Source organism: Schistocerca piceifrons, chromosome 6 (assembly GCF_021461385.2).
Source record: "Schistocerca piceifrons isolate TAMUIC-IGC-003096 chromosome 6, iqSchPice1.1, whole genome shotgun sequence".
Taxonomy (NCBI): Eukaryota; Metazoa; Arthropoda; class Insecta; order Orthoptera; family Acrididae; genus Schistocerca; species Schistocerca piceifrons.
Genome location: NC_060143.1, coordinates 232,889,361 through 232,908,579, shown reverse-complemented (window position 1 = coordinate 232,908,579; position 19,219 = coordinate 232,889,361). Strand labels below are relative to the sequence as shown.

Genomic DNA, 19,219 nt, shown 5'->3' with positions numbered 1-19,219 from the left:
GAGCCATACTATGGCTGTGAAATGGACAAAAGGTAGCTAGTGGAAGCAGGTGAGGCTCTCTTGCATATGCATTTCTCAGAGAAAAGTAGTACTGAGGAAAAGAGAAATCAAACATCGTGGATGCTTTCCCTTTTTTTAATTGAAGGACTACTTCTGAAACTCGTGAACTAATGCTGGATACATACCATTTTCGGAGTGCTGGAATATGATTCTGAATATATCTTTTAAAAGTAACTCGACTGAGGACTGGTATTTATTTTAATTTATTTATACATGTCCAGAACATAACATTAAATATAGTTTATTACACATAGCATATCATACATATACATTACAGAGAACATGTGCATATTTATATTCCATATGCTGCTCAGAATTCTGCTGCACAGACTGCCTTATCATTGGCGATAATCAGATCATCCATGAACACAGGTTCTGACAGTTTCCTGCAGTTGAGTAAGTGCCGATGGTCTTGGGGTTCACCACACTCACATAGTTCATCCCCTGAGATGGATCCTCATTTCTTCATGTTCTCCTTGCACCGAGATACTCCAGTTCTCAGTCTATTGAGTACCTTCCCTGTCATGTATGGGAGATGATGACCTGTAGCAAGTTCTTCCTTGGGGTGTTATATCAGAGATGGCCGAGGGAGTAGCTGTTGGGTCGTTTCCAAGATTCTTCAATAATTGCCATGCCTTTCTACTATTTTGTTTGATATCGAGCTGTGTCATAAGATCGCACCATTTTTCTTGCCTTCTAGCTGGTATAGCTAGTATAAGTTCTTCACCAACCTGTATTGTTTCTTCACTGCTATGATCAGCACTGATATAAAAGACTGTATAACAGTTGCAAAAAGACTGGTGATCACCTTTCATTTTTTGGCTGTGTGTGATTCAGACAGCAGTGTAGCTTCTCAAAGTGCAGTTCTCGTCAATGCACCTCTCATACCAGGTATTTGCAACACTTTGTTGGAACAACTGAAGAAATTCATAAAAGTTATTTGAAATACCGATCATGTGTTTGTTAACAATAATGGGAATTCCTGGATGGAAAAATACACAAAATAAGGGAAAAGCAACCATTCGTCTATAATGGACAGATGCGTGGTCCACGAAACATGTAATGGAACACAGTATTCAACTTACTTTCAAGCTCTTGCCCTTTCTCTCATAAAAGTACACACATTCATACACACAACAACAGAGACAACAAGATGCACACTTCCACAATTGCACAAGAGTCTCACATCTTTCAAACTGAAGAATACGTTTGATACAATGTTGAGGTAGATATGACCCAACAATACAAATCACCGATATAGCCATGTATTGCGTTGATGTTGGGGGCAACATTATTGCTGCCGCATTTTTCTGTAAAACATGGTCTATGTAAACACAACTTAAAGAATCTATCTTTTTCAGGTAATACTTGCCACCATTTCATGTGTCTGCTGCGCTCTCAGGAACAAGTGTTGGGCACTCCTGTTTTAGCTGCATCACCTACTGCGCTAAAGGGCACACCTGGACTTATGTGGAAGGGACCATTGAAGTTAAATGGCCTCTACACCGATTTTAAGGCTACTCTTGAGGTCTACAGCCTTGAAACACAAAAGGAGATTTTGCCTCACAATGTCAAGTATCACATTACTGATGGGAGTAGTGGGAAGAAGGTAATAGCTTTGATTTATGCAGAACTAATAATTTGTGTGGTTGTGTTTGCTCTCTTTCATATTACATGATTTCCCTAAATCATGTAAGACATATTACAGGATTGTTCCTATGAAAAGGATGCAGCCATTTTTGTTCTCCAACCCAAACATTTGCTCCATCCTTAATGACCTCATTGATAGAGCAGTGAATTTCAATCTTCCTTCTTTCATTGCTTATTTTTGCTGTTTTCCACTAGCTTTTGAGTGTATCACAATTCATGTTTTCTTATTACAGGCACAATAGATGCGGATTGCTTTAAAGGAATTTGGATATCTGCTGATAAAGATAAACTGAAGACATTACTTTTGCATTTATAATTGTACCATTATTACACACTCCAGTCATATCAATGAGACCACTCACAAACACCAGGTGACAGCATTAGCAGTGGAGGGTATATAAAGTGTTTCAAGGGATGCAGGAAAAGGTACATTTCTTGTCATAATGTGGAAATGGAGCAATGTATTTGATCATTGGCTTTTGGGCCAAGGGTGGATGCATTTCCAAAACAGTTATTTGTAAACTGTTTGCCTGCTCCCGTGTTTAAAGTACACTGTATATGGCAGAAAAGCCCTATCCAAAACTGGCGCCAAAGCAAGTGTGGTGCACCACGGGCTGTAGGTGACAAGGGGAACAACGGCTGTGGTGATGTGTACGGGTGAATAGATGTGCAACTGTTGAGCTACTGGCCACTTAGAAGAATCAAGGAGCTACCAAGTGTGTCTCCTCAATGACTGTACAGCAAATTTTGATGCCTATGGGCCTCTGAAGCTGACACCTGCTTCACACACCGATGCTGACTGCTGTTCATCAGTGACGAAGGCCAGAATTTACACGCCAATATGCAACTGGTCATTTGTTGAGTGGCAGCGGGTGGGCTTTTCAGATGACAGATGCTCCCAGAGGAAGGAGCATTATGGTATGTTTCCTTGGCATCCCTTGGGTGATCTTGTCTTTCTGGAAGTCCCAGTGGATCAACACACATATGCATGTATCTCTGGAGACCATGTCTGCCCCCAAATACAGTTTTTTTTCCTCGGCACGATGGCATCTACTAGCAGGACGTTGCAACGTATTACACAGCTCCCAGTGTACGTGCGTGGAGCATCAGGATGAGGTTACTATACTCCCATGTACACCAGACTCTTGATTTAAATGAAATCAAGACACTGTGGGACCACCTACATCTGACTGTTCATGCCATGAACTCTCAACTGCGAAACCTATCGCAGCTGGCCACAGCACTGGAGTCGTCATGGCTCCACATCCGTGTCTGTACCTTCCAAAATCGTATTGACATTCTTCTTGCATGTTTATGGTGCAAAAGATGTTTATTCAGGCTCTTGCCAGTTGGTCACATTAATGTGAGTGGCCATTGTATTTTACTATTCCAGCAAACTGAGTGAAGTTTTGTAGGAGCCTCATGCACATTGTTTTGTTCATCTAAAGTTCTTCATATGCAAAGGCTTTCACATGACACAAGCACTATCACCACCATTGTTCGTACAGTATATTGTGGCAGTTGTAGGTGGGGGTGTTTTGATATGTCGTTGTTAAAGTTACTAGTAGAGGTCGGGGCTGTGCTCCCGTTTTTACAGCGCTGCCAGCCATTGCCGAATGCCTCATATATCCTCCGTTATGCTTTGTGTTGTGCATTACTTGTTGCTTGTTTCATATTTTGAAATCAGTGAAGACACTGCTCCAGGTCCATCACGGGATTCAAGTATGACTCCTGCATCCTCTAAAAGGAAAGGGAGATTTGTAGTACGAAGTGGTGCTCGTAAAATAATGCATAATGTGCTGGAATGCTGCGAGGCAGAAAAGGAAAGATAAAAGCTGCTACGCCCTATCACTCAGGCCTGTAAGAGAGCTGCCACTTACACCTGTAATAGTATATGAACCCTAGATAGGATTAGAACGTTTGCAAGCTCTCATCCAAGTGAATAGCCTGATACTCAGTCCTGATTTGTACTGTAAAAGTGTAAATCTGTTTGTATACAACAATGCTTCCAACGTGGCATCTGCTTGGTTTTAATTATTTCATTTTGTTTCACTTAGGAAGAGACATAGTAATATTAAAGAGGAAGTTGATGACTTCAGTAAATTAGTTATAAGGAATACCATAGCGGAGTTCTACACACAACAGAAAGTAGTTCCTTGCGTGGCAAAAGTTCTTCCACCACAGTGTGAGAAGATAAATTGGAGATGGAGCAGTACTTCTTTTAAAACTTCACTTAAGTCAATGGGATTTGTGTGGAAATCTGTAATTCACAAATGAAATCTCTTGCTAGAACATGGTGACATTGTTCTTTGGCAGTCTCGTTTCCTTGCACACACGAAGAGCATTATGGAAGCTCAACAAAATATTTATCGTCTTGATGAGTCATGGATTGAAAGCAATCTGACATGCGGCAAATGCTGGCAGAAGCTACAAGATGGATTGGGTGTTATGGGTTGGGAAAGTGCTTCCAGAAGGCTCGAGAAACAGGTTTGTTAAGCAAGCAGAACTAAAGTTCTGGACAAAATCATTGCAAGGAGATTATCGTGTCCAAACAAACTCAGAATGTATGGAAGTGGTTTTCGGAGATGGTGCTCCCAAATCTTCTGCCAAATTCTGTCATTGTTGTGGACAATTTGTCGTATCACTGTAGGCAGGTGGACGAAACACCATCATTGTACTATCCAAAGGTGGTGGTGATAGATGGCTACAAAAAAGTAAAGTTAAATGCAATGACAGCTTGACAAAGGCTGAACTGTACGCTCTTGTGCAGACAATAAACTAAGTGAAAAGAGCTATGTAGTAGATGAACTGGCTAAGAGTGCAGGCCACACCATTGTTCGCCTGCCACCATACAATTGCAACCCGAACACAATTGAACTTGCATGGGCAAAAATTAAACTACGTGATGGAGCACAACGTGTCTGGTGACAAGAAACTGAGAAACAATGCCATCAGTTCTGTCACTCCAAATGACTGGGAAGGGTACTGCAAAAAAGTGCATGAAGTGGAATAAGATTACAGGAGGTGCAATGGTGTTATGGAAGTTGGAACTGATGACATTATAATGCGTGCCAACAACTGTAGTGAGGACTGGTCTAATACAGACACAATGGAACAAGAGAGCTCATCCTGCGTGGATGTAGCTGATAATGAGTCTATAAAACTGACACGGCTGAGAGTGACCGTGAAAGTGACTAAAATAAATCATTAAAACATGTTTTATATATTTAATTACATCGGCTTTCTTTCAGAAATAGTGTTTATCTGTAATTTCGTATCATCTCTGATAACTGGTATGTGCTTTGTAGCAATAGATGTTTTCACCAGTTTCAGCACCATGCTTCAGATGAAACACAGGTGTAGGCTGGCATTCCTGTGAGAGGGAGGCGGGGCCTGTACCTCCCACACCTCTCTTCTCCCCTTACCGGCCGTAGACCTTGTTTGTTTACGCTCGTGGTCAACTGCCACAATATAATGTCAGAGTAATTATACCACTGTAGTCAGGCTCTGATCACCATATGACACTTCAATCCTTCGCACAGCATGGCAAGGAGTATTGGTTTTGATTGAGAATAGACTAGACGTGGTAGGGAGAGACCTAGTAAAGCAGCCTTAGAAAATTGATGTGGTATTTAGCACTTCAGACAGGTTATCAGCAGCACCTGCTCATAGAACCATGCACAACACTCAGACTGTACAAGGTAATGGGTGTGGATCAACTGACAGATTCAGATACGGTCAGTTGCCAGTTAATAGTGTCTGTATTATGCACTATAACAACAGTAAACAAAACCTGTTAACATAATGTGCCCACACTGAAAGTCTTCCCCTAATGTGAGGACAGATCTTTTTGCTTCTATTTCTATGTTAAGTACCTTGTCAAGTCTTCTTAATCATTGTCAGGTGTTAAGTTCCACAGCTGTGACTGTCTGCAGAAGGTGAATATCAATATTCTGCAGATTCTGTAAGTATCCAGTTGGGTGGGAGGAAAAAATGTAGTCAAGAAAAACTTTAAATCTGAGCAGCTCTCTGTTCACCGGCGGGAAAATGCTGCTGCTTCTCAACAGAAACAGTCATTTGTTGAAAGCTTAAATAGAGCCAAAAGAAGAAAATAAGCAAAGACCATTTCGGATAAAGAACTGTTTTTGCAAAAGCAAACATTCCAGTCAAAATGCTGCATGACATACTTTTAAATGCATATGTCTAATTTTTTACAAAAACAGTTGCAAATTTTGCCAAAAATAAATACCACATTTTCAGATCCCTAACATTAACACTAACGATGGGCAAAATTAAAGTTAATTAATAGAGATTTTTAAAACATACAGCACACTGAATTTGTAGAGGAACATACAGCAAACTACTGCTCTCAGCTCTGTTTTTGTACTTTACGAAAATGTGAAATCTACATTCTGCATTTTTTAATCAGGCAATAAAACTGAATATTCCTGTAGTATGATTTGTGTACACATTTGAAAGGTAAATATAAACCTCTTTAATTTCACTGAATTGATAATCTGTGTTCAGGGCATTTAATGAAACTGTTTGCCATTTCTTTAGCAAGAGGAACTTTCATTGTCAATCAAATTGTTTTATACGGCTTAAAACAATTATGAATGTTGAAGCATGAATTTGATTATATTGTCTGTAAATGTTAGTATCTGAGTGGGCAGCACCATCAATTACTGTAAGAAAAAACTGATACTTCCTTCATGTACACTATACTGGCAAAGGGAGAAAATTATTATTATTGTTGTTGTTGTTTTTACTTTTTTACCATATTTTGTCAGAATTATAACATGCCTGTAATTTTTCCTTTTGTGAACAGGAAGGCAATAAACTAAGACTAACGCCAAAGAAAGTGAAACAGGAGTCGCGTTTGATCATGCCAACGGTCCAATCCCCTGCGGGTCCATCTGCAGTTCGAACTTCAAGCTTTCAACTTGCTGGCTATGTTGTGTTCTCTCTGAAAGAAGTGCATCGCACCCAGTTCACACTCAACAAGGTATTCTTGAAGCATTTTTTGTATTCTGTGTTGCTTTTACCTTAGTAAGTACTAAAGATTTGTAGCAAATAGTGCTTTAAAATATATACTCAAGATGACCTCTGACTCCTTAAGTAAAACATCTTTTGTACATCTAAATCAGAATTCTGCAATTAACTCATAGTAAGAAGTTTAAGCTGATTTTATGTTTAAGACAACCAACAATTGTTGGAGCTATGGTAATTATGGACTTGGAAGTAATGCTTGCCACATTCATGTCAGATTAGATGTAGTAACCACAGGCCCTATGCATGCTTCAGTGTCCACTGTACGGAAGAGCAGTGGAATGTTGTGTGTCTCAAGTAGTGGGGATCTTTGCTTGATCGGCCAGATCCTTGAGAATGGTGCAACCTTCTATTAATAAATAAAATAAAAACTCAAAGGTATACCACATGCTCATTGGGTGGGTGGCTGTTGGCGTGGAACACTCATTAACAAGCAACCTTTAGGGAACCTGCGATGCCCTAGTTGTATAGGACTTCCTCTGGCAAACAAGGCTCCATTTGCTCACTGAATGTCCATGAAGTTTACTACATTCAGTAAAAGCTCACCCAGCATAGTGTAGTCCTAATACCCAGCCCTTTGAGAGAAGTCAGGTTCAGCCCTCCTGAAAATGCACAATCTAAGATGTGAGTAAATGATGGGAACACAAGATTGGTCAACAGCCAGAATGTGTGTGTGTAATTGGAAAGAGAGAGGGGGTACATGGAGAAGTTGTTGCCTTTTTACATTCAGAAGGCTTTGTCTGGTGTAGCAGGAACCGTAAATTCAGTGAAATGGCTCTAAAATTAGATGGTGCTTGCTGAAACTGCTATTTCGTATGAAGCAACACTGCTGCAGAATATGAAATGACTTGGGGAATTTTCAGTTGTTACGTAACTACACAACACCCTAAATGTTAGCAAAGGTGTTGTGGTGTGTAAGGACATAGTCCTAAACAAAATCCTAGGCGCAAGTGAATTGATGAATTGAAGGAAGAATGGGAGGCTAATGGAGTAACAGCTCGAAAAGTGTCAGTGGGGAACTGCAAAAGACAGTTGTACTTACTTTTACATCTAATATGCTTATTCTCCTTCAATGCATTACAGTGTGGTTTACCTGCTCAAGTCCAGCCCTACGTACTGTACCTTTGAAGGTGTTTAAAATGTTGGCATTTTGACACACTACACTGGCATGTAAGGATCAGCCAACTTGTCAAGAAACAATCCATGAAGCAGAAGAGTGTGTTTTAACTGTGGTGAGAGGTATTCAGTGATGAGTCAAGATTGAGCTTTTTACGTGGACGAGATGGTGATTCAGGAAATTAGTGACCAAACAAGTGGCATATAGTGGAGTGAAAAAGATGTAAAAGGTACAACAGCCACATACCTTTATATCACTTGTGACTACAGTAAAAAAGCTGGCTCAAAAACCTAGAATGTCAACACAGCAGTGACAAGAAAGGAGGGGGAAAAACGTGCAAATGCCCTTTTAGAAATGGAGCAGTTACAAAGCAGCTTTCCTCCTCTAAACAGCTAACAAAGGCCACATTTGAGTAGTACACAACAAATCACACTTACAAAAAGAACAAATACAAACTTAGTATCGGTGGAGTTGTTAAACCACTACCCTTATCATCGAAAATTACGTAAGACACAGAAAGTAGAAAACCTAAGAGACAGGATTCCAAAGTCTTCCAAACACTCAACTGTGGTTTTATCTGATGAATAAACAGATTCTCTATGAAATTTGTCTGAAGGGAACCATCATGTTCTCATCCAGTCCACCATCCAATTTAGATTCACCAACTTAGCAGAAGAATAGGGGAAAGGCCAGACAAACCTCAGCACTGAGACAGTTCCCAAGTTTCCATATTGCTCTGAAAGAGGTTTAGGACATGCATGGAGGAATTAAAACTTTTAATTTAAGGAAGACATATATGCCTGTTTTGCATGAAACCTATTTTAAACTTACTGTCGCTCCTGTCCCGTGACTGACTAACCTGCCACTGCAAGGATGACATTACTTGGGAAGAGGATGGCTGTGTTTGAAAGTAACACATACCATTCCTCTACTACATCACTGGTTACTAGCCTTCTAAACTTTGCTGTTGAAATTTATGTCTGACCAAGGTTTAAAGTATGTTTTGTCTATCACTGCAAAAAGAATTAGATAATGAGACTGTTAAACACTTCTGCTTGGAGACATAAATACAACGATTGTGTTGCGGGACTCATCATATACCTGCCTCCAATGGACAAGTTTTGGAGACCTTCATGGTATCTTAGGAGCTCGACACCGGCAACCACACACGTTTATCTACTGCTACTGGGCCATCCTCAGCCATAGACCTTCTCAGGCTGCTCTCCAGTAATTCTAGATTCTCCTTGGTGGGAAGCTATTAATGACCTCCATTCCACTGACCAATTTCCATTGTGGATCCCTCTACCTGATGGGTCATTCCGTGAAAGGAAGCAGCTGAGAAGGGAAATACATAGAGCAAACTGATCACCGCATGACGAAATGGTTGTTACTGAAAACTAAGACAGCATTCAAAGAAAGTCATGACAAGTTTCATGGATTTCTATACATTCCTCTTCTGATGGGTAATGGGGCAGCAGCTGTATATTTATGTGCAATAATGTAATAGCTTCTGGGTGTATGTATTAGTTTTTACTTATTTGTGACTGGTATCAGTGATACAATCCACTATCTTCAGGCCCCTAGAAACAGCAGACATTCCATTTATCTTACTATGAAAATGACACTTTGCACACCACAGCATCTGATAGTTTTAAGTGATCAACCAAAGAGGAATACAGTTCTCCTAAGTTATTAATGCCTAATAGGTTTTAGACCCCTGTTGAATCACTCCATTTACCTACCAGTATAGGCTGTTTGTTTTTCCAATAATTATTGCAAATTTATTACAGTGAAGACACCATCTATAGTTTGATGTCTTTGCAGCTCTAATGCTATGCTTGTTACATACACAAATGGAATGGAAATTAGTCCAGTCCAATACAGTTAATATATCATATATAGCAGCAGTGCTGAGACAGAAGTGTCTCTAGACAGCTACTGGATACATCATCCAGACAAAAGACTGAGCTCTTTACAATGTCTCTCATCCAACAATTCTGAAATGTGTATCCGCACCTTGTTGCCATCAACTCTAATACAGCATGCTACTCGACTTACTAACAGAATCAAAGGATGGCCTCTTATAATTTTTAATCTGATATGGCTGACATGGCAGTTTCTTAGCTCATGGATGTGGCAATGATGGCACCTCTCCGCAAATCAGAGGAGGACTGAACATACCCAATCATTACCAGAAGAGTTGCTGTAATGAGCTGTGTAGGAAAGAACCTGAGTAAATTGTCAACTTTCATCTGGTCTGGACGTTAGAGACCAGGCAACTCAGCTGCTTTGAGGGTGGATTTAGGTGGTGTCGATCCCCTATAGATGACATGACTCTACAGGAAGCAAGTATGCAGTAGACTGCTTTATATAATAATTTCATTGAAATATTTGTTGACGTAGACAAGGCATGTGACTCTACTTGGAGGTACAATATATTGGACAGTTCCATGAATGTTGTAACCTGTATTCATTCAGTCCTTTCTATCAAAGTGCATTTTTAAAGTACTGAATTGGCAAAGTTCTGTTAGTTTTGGACGGGAGAATAGTGTCCATCAAGGAAGTGTTTTAAATGTTACTCACTTTTGGTTATCACAAACAGTATAACATCTACAGTAAGGAATCCTTATTTGTGGATGATTTTGCAGTTTGACATGTCAGAGACATGGGGTTTAAATGTGGAAAGTATTCCAAAACTGAGATTCTCTCATTGAGCAATGGAGATAGTCTGATGGGAATTACAGAAAAACAAACGGATCCTGGGAAAATTGGAGTAGAAGATGTAAATTGGGTTGTAATTAGAATGAAATTACATTGGGTGAGACATGTAGCCGGACAGGTGGCAGGTAGATGGATCAATAAAGGTCTCTCATGGATTAAAAGTGGTAAGAAAGTGATGTAATTGAAGTTGAGCAGATGAAGACTGTAAGGCATGGAAAAATTTAGGGAAGGCTTCTGTCCAGCAATGCCTTTATCAGTCTTTGGTCGCCTGCGTTTTTTTGCACGACAGGGAGAGTGATATACAAGTACCTATATCGCTCTATCACAGTTTCCGAGATAACTGTAAGGGGCAAGTGATGGAGTGGCCTGTCAGAAACTGGAAAATTATTAAACACAAGAGATGCTCTTGGGGAACATAGCTCTTGTGGAACTGTCTGCTGGGATCTTAAGATAGACCACCATCTCAGCTTGATGGGTGAGGACACTGCCGTAAGGGGGATTGTGCCATACACCGATGATCTTCTAGTAGTGGTCTCTGCGAACTTAAGAGCTGCTCTAGACAATAAAGCGTGTGGTGTGCTGGAGCAGGTGAGGAAGTGGTGTGAAAGTAACAGACAATGTATGTGCACAAAACCATCTACATTCTGCTTGAAGGTAGATTATCAACAAACGGAAGTCAAACATTTGAGTCAGGGAATACCTCCATAGCTAGAAAAGACCTACATATACTGTGGAGCATGTGTAAGGCTTAGTTACAGTCACATAATAGGAATGCATAATGCTTCCAAAATAATGCTCATAATAATAAGTATAGAAACTAGTAATTTCATTCTACCACCATCCACCATGAAGACATACTACAGTGCCATACAGTGGTAGTGAGTTCTGGAGCAGCACTTGAGTGAGTGCACCGACTCTGCCTTGAGTGACATAGAATATTTGTGCATGGCAGGTGGAAGGGTGTTCGGAACTGTTCAGTGGATATACTCAGTAGATGTCACAGTTATGTGCAGTGCTCCTTCATAGTGGCTAAAAAAAAAAAAATCAAAAATCCTGTACAATACTGGAGCTAGGCTTACCAATGAAGTTGAGTTAAATACCTGCCGAAGGATAGTTACTTGGCAGACATTGCTACAATACTGATAAGACAACGCTTGACGCTCCTCTCGAACATTCAGGGCAGGTTGAAAATGCGCCATGTAATTCCAATTTGGGACATGGTGTATCTTGTGGCAGGTCACATTTCATATACCATTCATCTCGAATGACTCAAGCTCAGTGAGAGAGGAGATGGAGGAACTTCAGAAATCATTGTTTTCCACAGTGCATCATTTAACACCTTTAGACAGAATATTCTATTAACATCAGCTCTGTACACATTTATAAAAGACCTAAAAAAAGGCATATAATTAGTAATTTTAAGAAAAAAATCACAGACTCTTCGTAGAATATAAGGAAAGGTGTCACCGCGGACTTCCCAGGATGCTGGTTGTGCAAAACAGGGTGTAAGAACTCGCAGTGAATATGAGTGAAGTGATCATTGACAGTACTATGCATGTGGAGCTCATACCTTCCTTTTCAGATATCCACATCATTGGGCAACACTTGCACCTAAACACCACTGTTAGTATATCTGGTGCACGTCACAGGTTGGGTAATTATAGATTTGTGTTATAATTTAGTACAGCATGTATAAGACACTTACTGTGCAAAATTCAGTTGCAATTTTACAAAACAACATAATGTTCCATAGTGAGTACTAACAACAGCCATGAAAATGGAACAAAGGCTCTAGATCTTCAGAGCATTAGCCACACTTGCAAGATGGCATAGAAATGGTAACATTTATACAATACAATCAAACAACTGTTTAGACTGACAACATCAAGCAATGGAAAGTACAGGTTGGAATATCAACAATATTGTGAAAAGAATAGGTTGCTACTCACAGTAAAGATGATAAATTAAGTTGCAGACAGGGTGTTACCCAAGAGCTTTCAGCCAAAGCCTTCTTCAGAAAAGAAAATGCGCACACATTCACACAAGCAAGCACACATCATGCACATATGACCACTGTCTCCGTCTGCTGTGGTCAGAGCATAACTGGTGTGTTGAACGAAAGTAGGGTATGGGTGGAGGGAAGAGGAGGATGCTGTATGGCGGGGCATGAAGAAACTAGATGACAGCAGGACAAGGGGTTGTTGAGAATGGAGGGGGGGGGGGGGGGGGGAGCAAGAGAGGAGAGGAGAGAAGAGGAGAGGAGCAGGGAAAGGGAAAAGACTGGTGGCTGCATTGACAAAGAGCAGTGCACAGTGAGGATGAGGGGATGTGAAGTGTAGACTGACATATATTCTAACGTCACAACCCCAGCTGCTGGGATGGGGCTTATATACATCTCTCTTCTCATGCTATATTCTAAGTGTCCTGAATTTATCTTTAGTTGATAGTTCTTCAGAACTGTATTAGTCTAAATGCTAAGTTGTGTCACTGCGGCTAGTTTGTTACTTCCTGCTTTCCAATTAAAAAATCTAGCACGTTTAAGGTGGGAAGACCAGGGTAGAATTTTTAGCCTAATTTTTTTATTGGCTTAGAGAGTCTATTTTCAAGATTCATTCAAATAAAGTGTCTTATAAATGTTAAAATATGTTAAAACCAGAATGTACTGCGTGAGGATCTGATGGATCAGAGCACTCGAATGCAACCGAGGTAATACTGTAATAGTTACCAATGTAATAGGGGTCGTATACTATCACAGAGGACATTAGTATTGATTGAAATACTATTCTCAACAAGATTTCCCTCTGTAACATGATTCATCTATGGCAAACACTTGAAAGCGCATGCTTGTCTCTCTCCCTCCCTCTCTTTTTACATGTCAGTTGGTGTTTTTTTCTACTGTACTACGTAGGACTTTTGGAACATATTGTGATTTGGATTTTTGGTGCACATTTTTATAACAACTTTTTGTCAAAAAAATTGACTTTGAAGAGTGCTGCTATTTAAAAAAAAATAAAAAATAAAACATATGTATTACGTTAGACAATATCGTCAGTTTCAAAGCAGTTTTTGAAATTTAGTTCTAGGTTCAAAATAGTGGCGTTCAGAGCTCCCAACAAATGCCCTCGCACTCTGCAAAAGCCTTTCATTGATGTCATGTAGTGTCCTCTGGGTTAAAGTTTTTTTATTTCAAAGATACAGAGTACAATCGCAAGAGTGTACAATAAAGGTCTAAAGTCTCTGAATGTTGGTTCCAGAATCGAGCGTCAGCCTGGTCTAGCCCCTTAAAACAATGAGAATATTCAGCACTGTGATTGTTCATAGAGACAGGAAAAAATCAGTTTTATTTTTTTACTGATTTTGGTGTTATTATAATGGCTTAGTTTTCAATGGTGAACTTTATTTTTGTTGTATTCCATTGTTTTGGGGTGTAGTCTTTCGTTGAAAATAAACATATACTTATCAATTACATTTTATTTCTTGATATCAAACAACTTACTTCGTTCCATTATTAGGGAAAAAATGCTGCAGACTTTCTAAATTACCCAACTGAAGAACAGATAACTCTGTATCCAAAGAAAGTTGAAAGTTTTTTTTAAATTACATAGCATCATATTTCTTTTTGGAGACAATATGCAATCAACATTCTTATATAGTGTGAAACGTGCCGCTTGGAGTCCATACTTTAACACAGAAGCCAAACTGCTTTCAGTACAACAACAGATACTTTTTGCTTGCATCAAAAGTTAATATTCCATTAATTGCAGAAGGGATTTGCATCCCTTCAGAATATCTACACAGCAGATACTTGTCATTCCGGATATACATAACTGGCTCTTGCAATGGATGCTGATTTGCATATACCTGTGGCCATAATAGTTGCAGCCATCACTGTTACCTTCACCTCTGTCCGAAGTATTCTTCATAATGGTTTGAAACATTCGCTAGTTTCATCATTAAAAATTCCTTTTCCCACAACAATGAATATATCTTGAAGCTGTTTTAACGTGGAATAGGATAAAGTTAACAGATTTATCATATCTCCTGGCACTTTTGTACCAGAAACAATGTAATACGGAAAGATCTTTAATGCTGCTCATTAATTAAACTACATATAATTAAATAAATAAGACATAAAATGAAACATGGCACTTCAGCTTCACAAGTATGTAAATCAACATGGAACCTGCTTGGTTTGCTTCCATCAACCAACTAGAACACAGGGAACATGACGTCCACGCAAATGCGTATCTGGCAGTAGAACAGATCACTGACAACCTTTATCATAAATTGTTTTGAAAAATGAAATCTGATGACAATTTGATCTGTAACACAGCCCAAGTGACCTGATAGAAGCAAAACAAGGAGGTGCTATATTGATTTACACATTTGCCAAGCTTAAGTGCTATATTTGGGTGTTTCGAAAATATGCAGTTTAATTGATGTACTGCATTAAAGAGCCCTCCAAAACATAGTTTATCCTGTGATTAGGAAATATGGCTTCGGCAGATAAAACTGTTACCGGCTGACATCAGATCTAGGCGTCAATTTTTAAACAGGTAATGAATCGTCATTTTAATTACATTACTTCTCATGTTATCATTTGTGTGAAATTTTCTTGTCCCTACTTATTAACACTTTAAAGTCCAGTTGCATAGAAGAATTTTGGGTCCAGAAAACCAGCTGTTTACACCATTATTGGAAATGGTACCATTACATATGTGCTTGATATATCTTAAAATAACATACTAAAAAGTGCTAAGCTTCAGTGTTTATTTTCATATGTATTTATTTTAGTTGCAAATTTTAAAATAATGTTGACAAAGCAGACCTATCCTTAAGAGTGAGGTGAGATATTGAGCAGTTTCACAGGTAGTTGTTTTTTGCATGGAAAAGTCTGAAGTATTCTGACATGCAGAGAAGCATATTGCAATCAAGGCAATAACAGTTTGTTTCCTTCCTGCTTGTTTTCCCAGTAAATTGTCTCGACTTCTCCAAACAAGCCTTGGAAACCTGTGTTGGATGCTGCTTTGTCATGAGAGTCATCGATAAAAAAAACAATATTCAAGCAAATAAAACAGAACTAAATTGCATTTACAGCAGCAGTACCCGTAGCAACAGTATCAGTGATGAAAAATTGTAGCAGACTGCAGGTTACCCGAATATCAATTTTCTTCAGACTGTCCCCTTTCAGATATTTCTCACTCCAATGCAGAATCATTGAATTCTTCCTATTGAGCTTCCAAAATTTTATTCTCACTCAACAAGTGTGAAATATTTGTAACAGAATTACAGCAAACTGCAAAACGTGACTAGTACACTCATGACAACAGTAGCACACATTGCCTCCGTCAGTCGTGACAGCAGCTCTTACATATGCTCCTGTTTCTTTCAAAATAATTCTGGAAATTGACAGTAGAAGGTAATGCCTGTCAAGTGACACATAACAAGACGTCAATACATTTTTCTCACACAAAATGAGCCCAGTTTTTGAGCAAGAGGTGCCTCACATGTTGAAATAAATGTGACTTGAGCTATACTTGGGTGCAGTCTTTTGAACACAGAGTTGTGGCCCGAGTTATGCTCAAGCTTGGTTGCCAAAGTGTTAAACAACAGTGAGTGTCTTGTAGCTCTCTCAAGGACTAGAGAAAAACTGCAAGTACCAGTTAAGTGCTGGCAGCCTTGTTGTATTAATGAATTCCCTTTTCACCATATAGATTTCAAGAATCTGTTGGAACATCTTTATGGTAATAAATATTTTCCTGCTGTAGCCCTATTGTGTCATCAGCGTAATAACATCTCAACCATTATTATATTGCAGGTTGGACACAAGTCTCCACTTGAGGGAAATGTATTGGTTCAACTGTCGTCAGAGTTAAGTTTGACTGTGACAGAACGTGGGTTTTTAACAATGTTTGATGATATATCTGGATTTGGGGCATGGCATCGAAGATGGTGTCTTTTGAAAGGTGCAACTCTGTGTTACTGGAAGTATCCTGATGATGAAGGAAAGAAGGTATCATATTGATCCATTATCTTTATCCTAGAATCTGCAATTAAATACTGTAACTCATAACTAAGTAGTGTGTCGTGAGTTGACTAATTTTTGGCAGAGTTTCTGTGAACTGTGTATTTATTTTCAAGGAGCCAATTGGTTGGATAGATCTTAAAGCTTGTTCAACAGAGAGTGTTGGACTAGTTTCAAGAGATATTTGTGCGCGACCTAACACCTTCCTTTTGGAAACAACACGCCCACCACAGCCCGATGATGTGGAAAGCCTCATACTGGTTCGCTCTAAAAACCGTACTACAATAAGGTAAATTGTTTAAATTAATACAGATTTTCAACCTTCATCTTTTCTCTTTAAGGTGTAAGGGTGCATTCTCTATTCGGATAACTAAAGCTTACAAATTATATATATATATATATATATATATATATATATATATATATATATATATATATATATATATATATATATATATAATGGAAGGAAACATTCCACGTGGGAAAAATTATATATAAAAACAAAGATGAGGTGACTTACCGAACAAAAGCGCTGGCAGGTCGATAGACACACAAACAAACACAAACATACACACAAAATTCAAGCTTTCGCAACAAACTGTTGCCTCATCAGGAAAGAGGGAAGGAGAGGGGAAGACGAAAGGAAACAGTTTGTTGCGAAAGCTTGAATTTTGTGTGTATGTTTGTGTTTGTTTGTGTGTCTATCGACCTGCCAGCGCTTTTGTTCGGTAAGTCACCTCATCTTTGTTTTTATATATATATATATTTTTAACTGCACCTTTAAAGAAATTTAAATTATCCATTTCACAATAATTGCCCTCTGACATTGAGCTCCTATTGAGACTCCATTGTGTGATGAACAACACAGTGTTACCTATCCTAAATTGTGGAAGTGTCTATTTTTCATCTGATATGTAAATATTCTAACCATGTGATATTTTATCAGACGAGTAATTTATAGAGAGTAGCAGCTTTTTGATAGATTGTGATTTTGTCACCAGAAAAGCCACTATGCAAAGAATTTTCTAAAATACTGAACAATTTATGTAAAGATTCCACTGACTGAAGAAGAATTAAATGACTGGTGGTTGGTTTGATTAGCAGTCTTACCTAATAATATTTTTTGTCGTTTCAGGCACCTCCTGTCAGCAGATACGAAGGAGGATCGACTTGTTTGGTGCTCACAGCTAAACAAAACTCTTTCAATGTTAAGAGCCTGGAATAGTGACAGAAAGTAAATGAGTCAGATACTAATACAGAACAAATAATGTGATCAGCATGTAATGTTAGGTGCTGTAATCACATAGTAAGGTAGTGTTTCATCTAGTCTCAAATTATTATAAACAAATAATGTGGCCACCAAACTTTGAAGCAGCTTTTATCAGTATGTCTCTTGGAGCATCTGGAAAACTTGTAACTGGTGTTTTTTTACTTAATGATGGAGTTCAATGAAGCAGCCTGCAGGATAGTCTGGCATCATCTTAAAACTGACTTATTTTTTTGGTCGGGAGAAGGTGTATCTTGTGACATGCAATATCATAGTTCACACATGCTCTCTGAAGTGTATAATTTTGCTTAAGAGCAAAGAAACCATTTTAAAACATTCCTATAACACATAATCCCATACATAATAATATGTAAATATTGATCTTTATTTTCAATGTATATACACTTTTAAGATTAACATATGAGGGGCTGTTAATATTTTGTAATATTTTTATATTCTTGTTACTGTAAATATTAAAAGATTGACTTCCTTTTTCTCTATCTTCAATACATTGTACACAGCAGCAAATTAACAATGAATGGGATTATGTGTAGCATGTTATCCACATGACTGCATGCAGTGTCTTTGGAAACTGTGCTCATTTGTACTACTGTCTAATTTTGCTACCCAGAGATCACACACAGTTTGTTTTTGAGATTGGTAGTATGTTTGTTATGAACACTACCTTTCTGTGGGCAGTTTACTTTTTACAGATGATGACAATTATACATGCTTGACATGACACTTTGCAGTATTTTGTTTAAGAATATCTAATTAATTATCATAGGATTTTTTTATTTGAGATTACTGCCTTACCATGACATCATAGGGCTTTCAAAACTTTATAGCCAATTGTAAAGCAACAGTATACTAATTATTTTTATATCTTTGTTATTATTGTGATACTAATTTATACAGGTACAAAAATATTTTTGATTTGTATAAGTGTATATCTGATAAAAATGCATAATAAACATTATTTGCTTTAGTACATTTTATTACTTGAAAAATGTAACTTTTTTTGTTTTTAGAGTTCATCAAACTGTTTACAAACTGTACTGCATCTAGTATCTATTATTAAAGGTTTGCACTTCAGGGGCTAGTATTTTTAATCTACCTGTAGAAATAATATCAATCAGTACATTATTGAAAATTATTGCTGAGCTCATCCCTGCAAGACGTGATATCTAAAATCAGACTTCAGCTGGTTAGAAAAATAACACAAAGGCAGGAAACTAAAGAAACAAATAATGTGTTCGCTCCTCTGATGGTGTATTATGAGTTACCTCCAAAATGTCCATTAAGAGCTAGTCTGTGGTATTTCACTAAA

The 19,219-nt window shown here is 38.4% G+C and overlaps 1 protein-coding gene across 4 annotated transcripts in view; it reads left to right on the top strand.

The window, feature by feature from the left end:
* LOC124802632 (anillin-like) overlaps positions 1–18,835 on the top strand; it is a 155,075-nt gene extending 136,240 nt beyond the window's left edge. For 2 of the 4 annotated variants that reach the window (XM_047263527.1, XM_047263526.1), the window contains exons 16-20: positions 1,422–1,669; positions 6,539–6,715; positions 16,416–16,610; positions 16,739–16,911; positions 17,758–18,835. In XM_047263527.1, the coding sequence (XP_047119483.1) occupies positions 1,422–1,669; positions 6,539–6,715; positions 16,416–16,610; positions 16,739–16,911; positions 17,758–17,860 (896 nt within the window). In that variant the 3' untranslated portion in view covers positions 17,861–18,835. The remainder of the gene's footprint in view (positions 1–1,421; positions 1,670–6,538; positions 6,716–16,415; positions 16,611–16,738; positions 16,912–17,757) is intronic. The other 2 variants (XM_047263528.1, XM_047263529.1) reach the window with 2 other exon arrangements.
* The last annotated feature ends 384 nt before the right edge of the window (positions 18,836–19,219 follow it).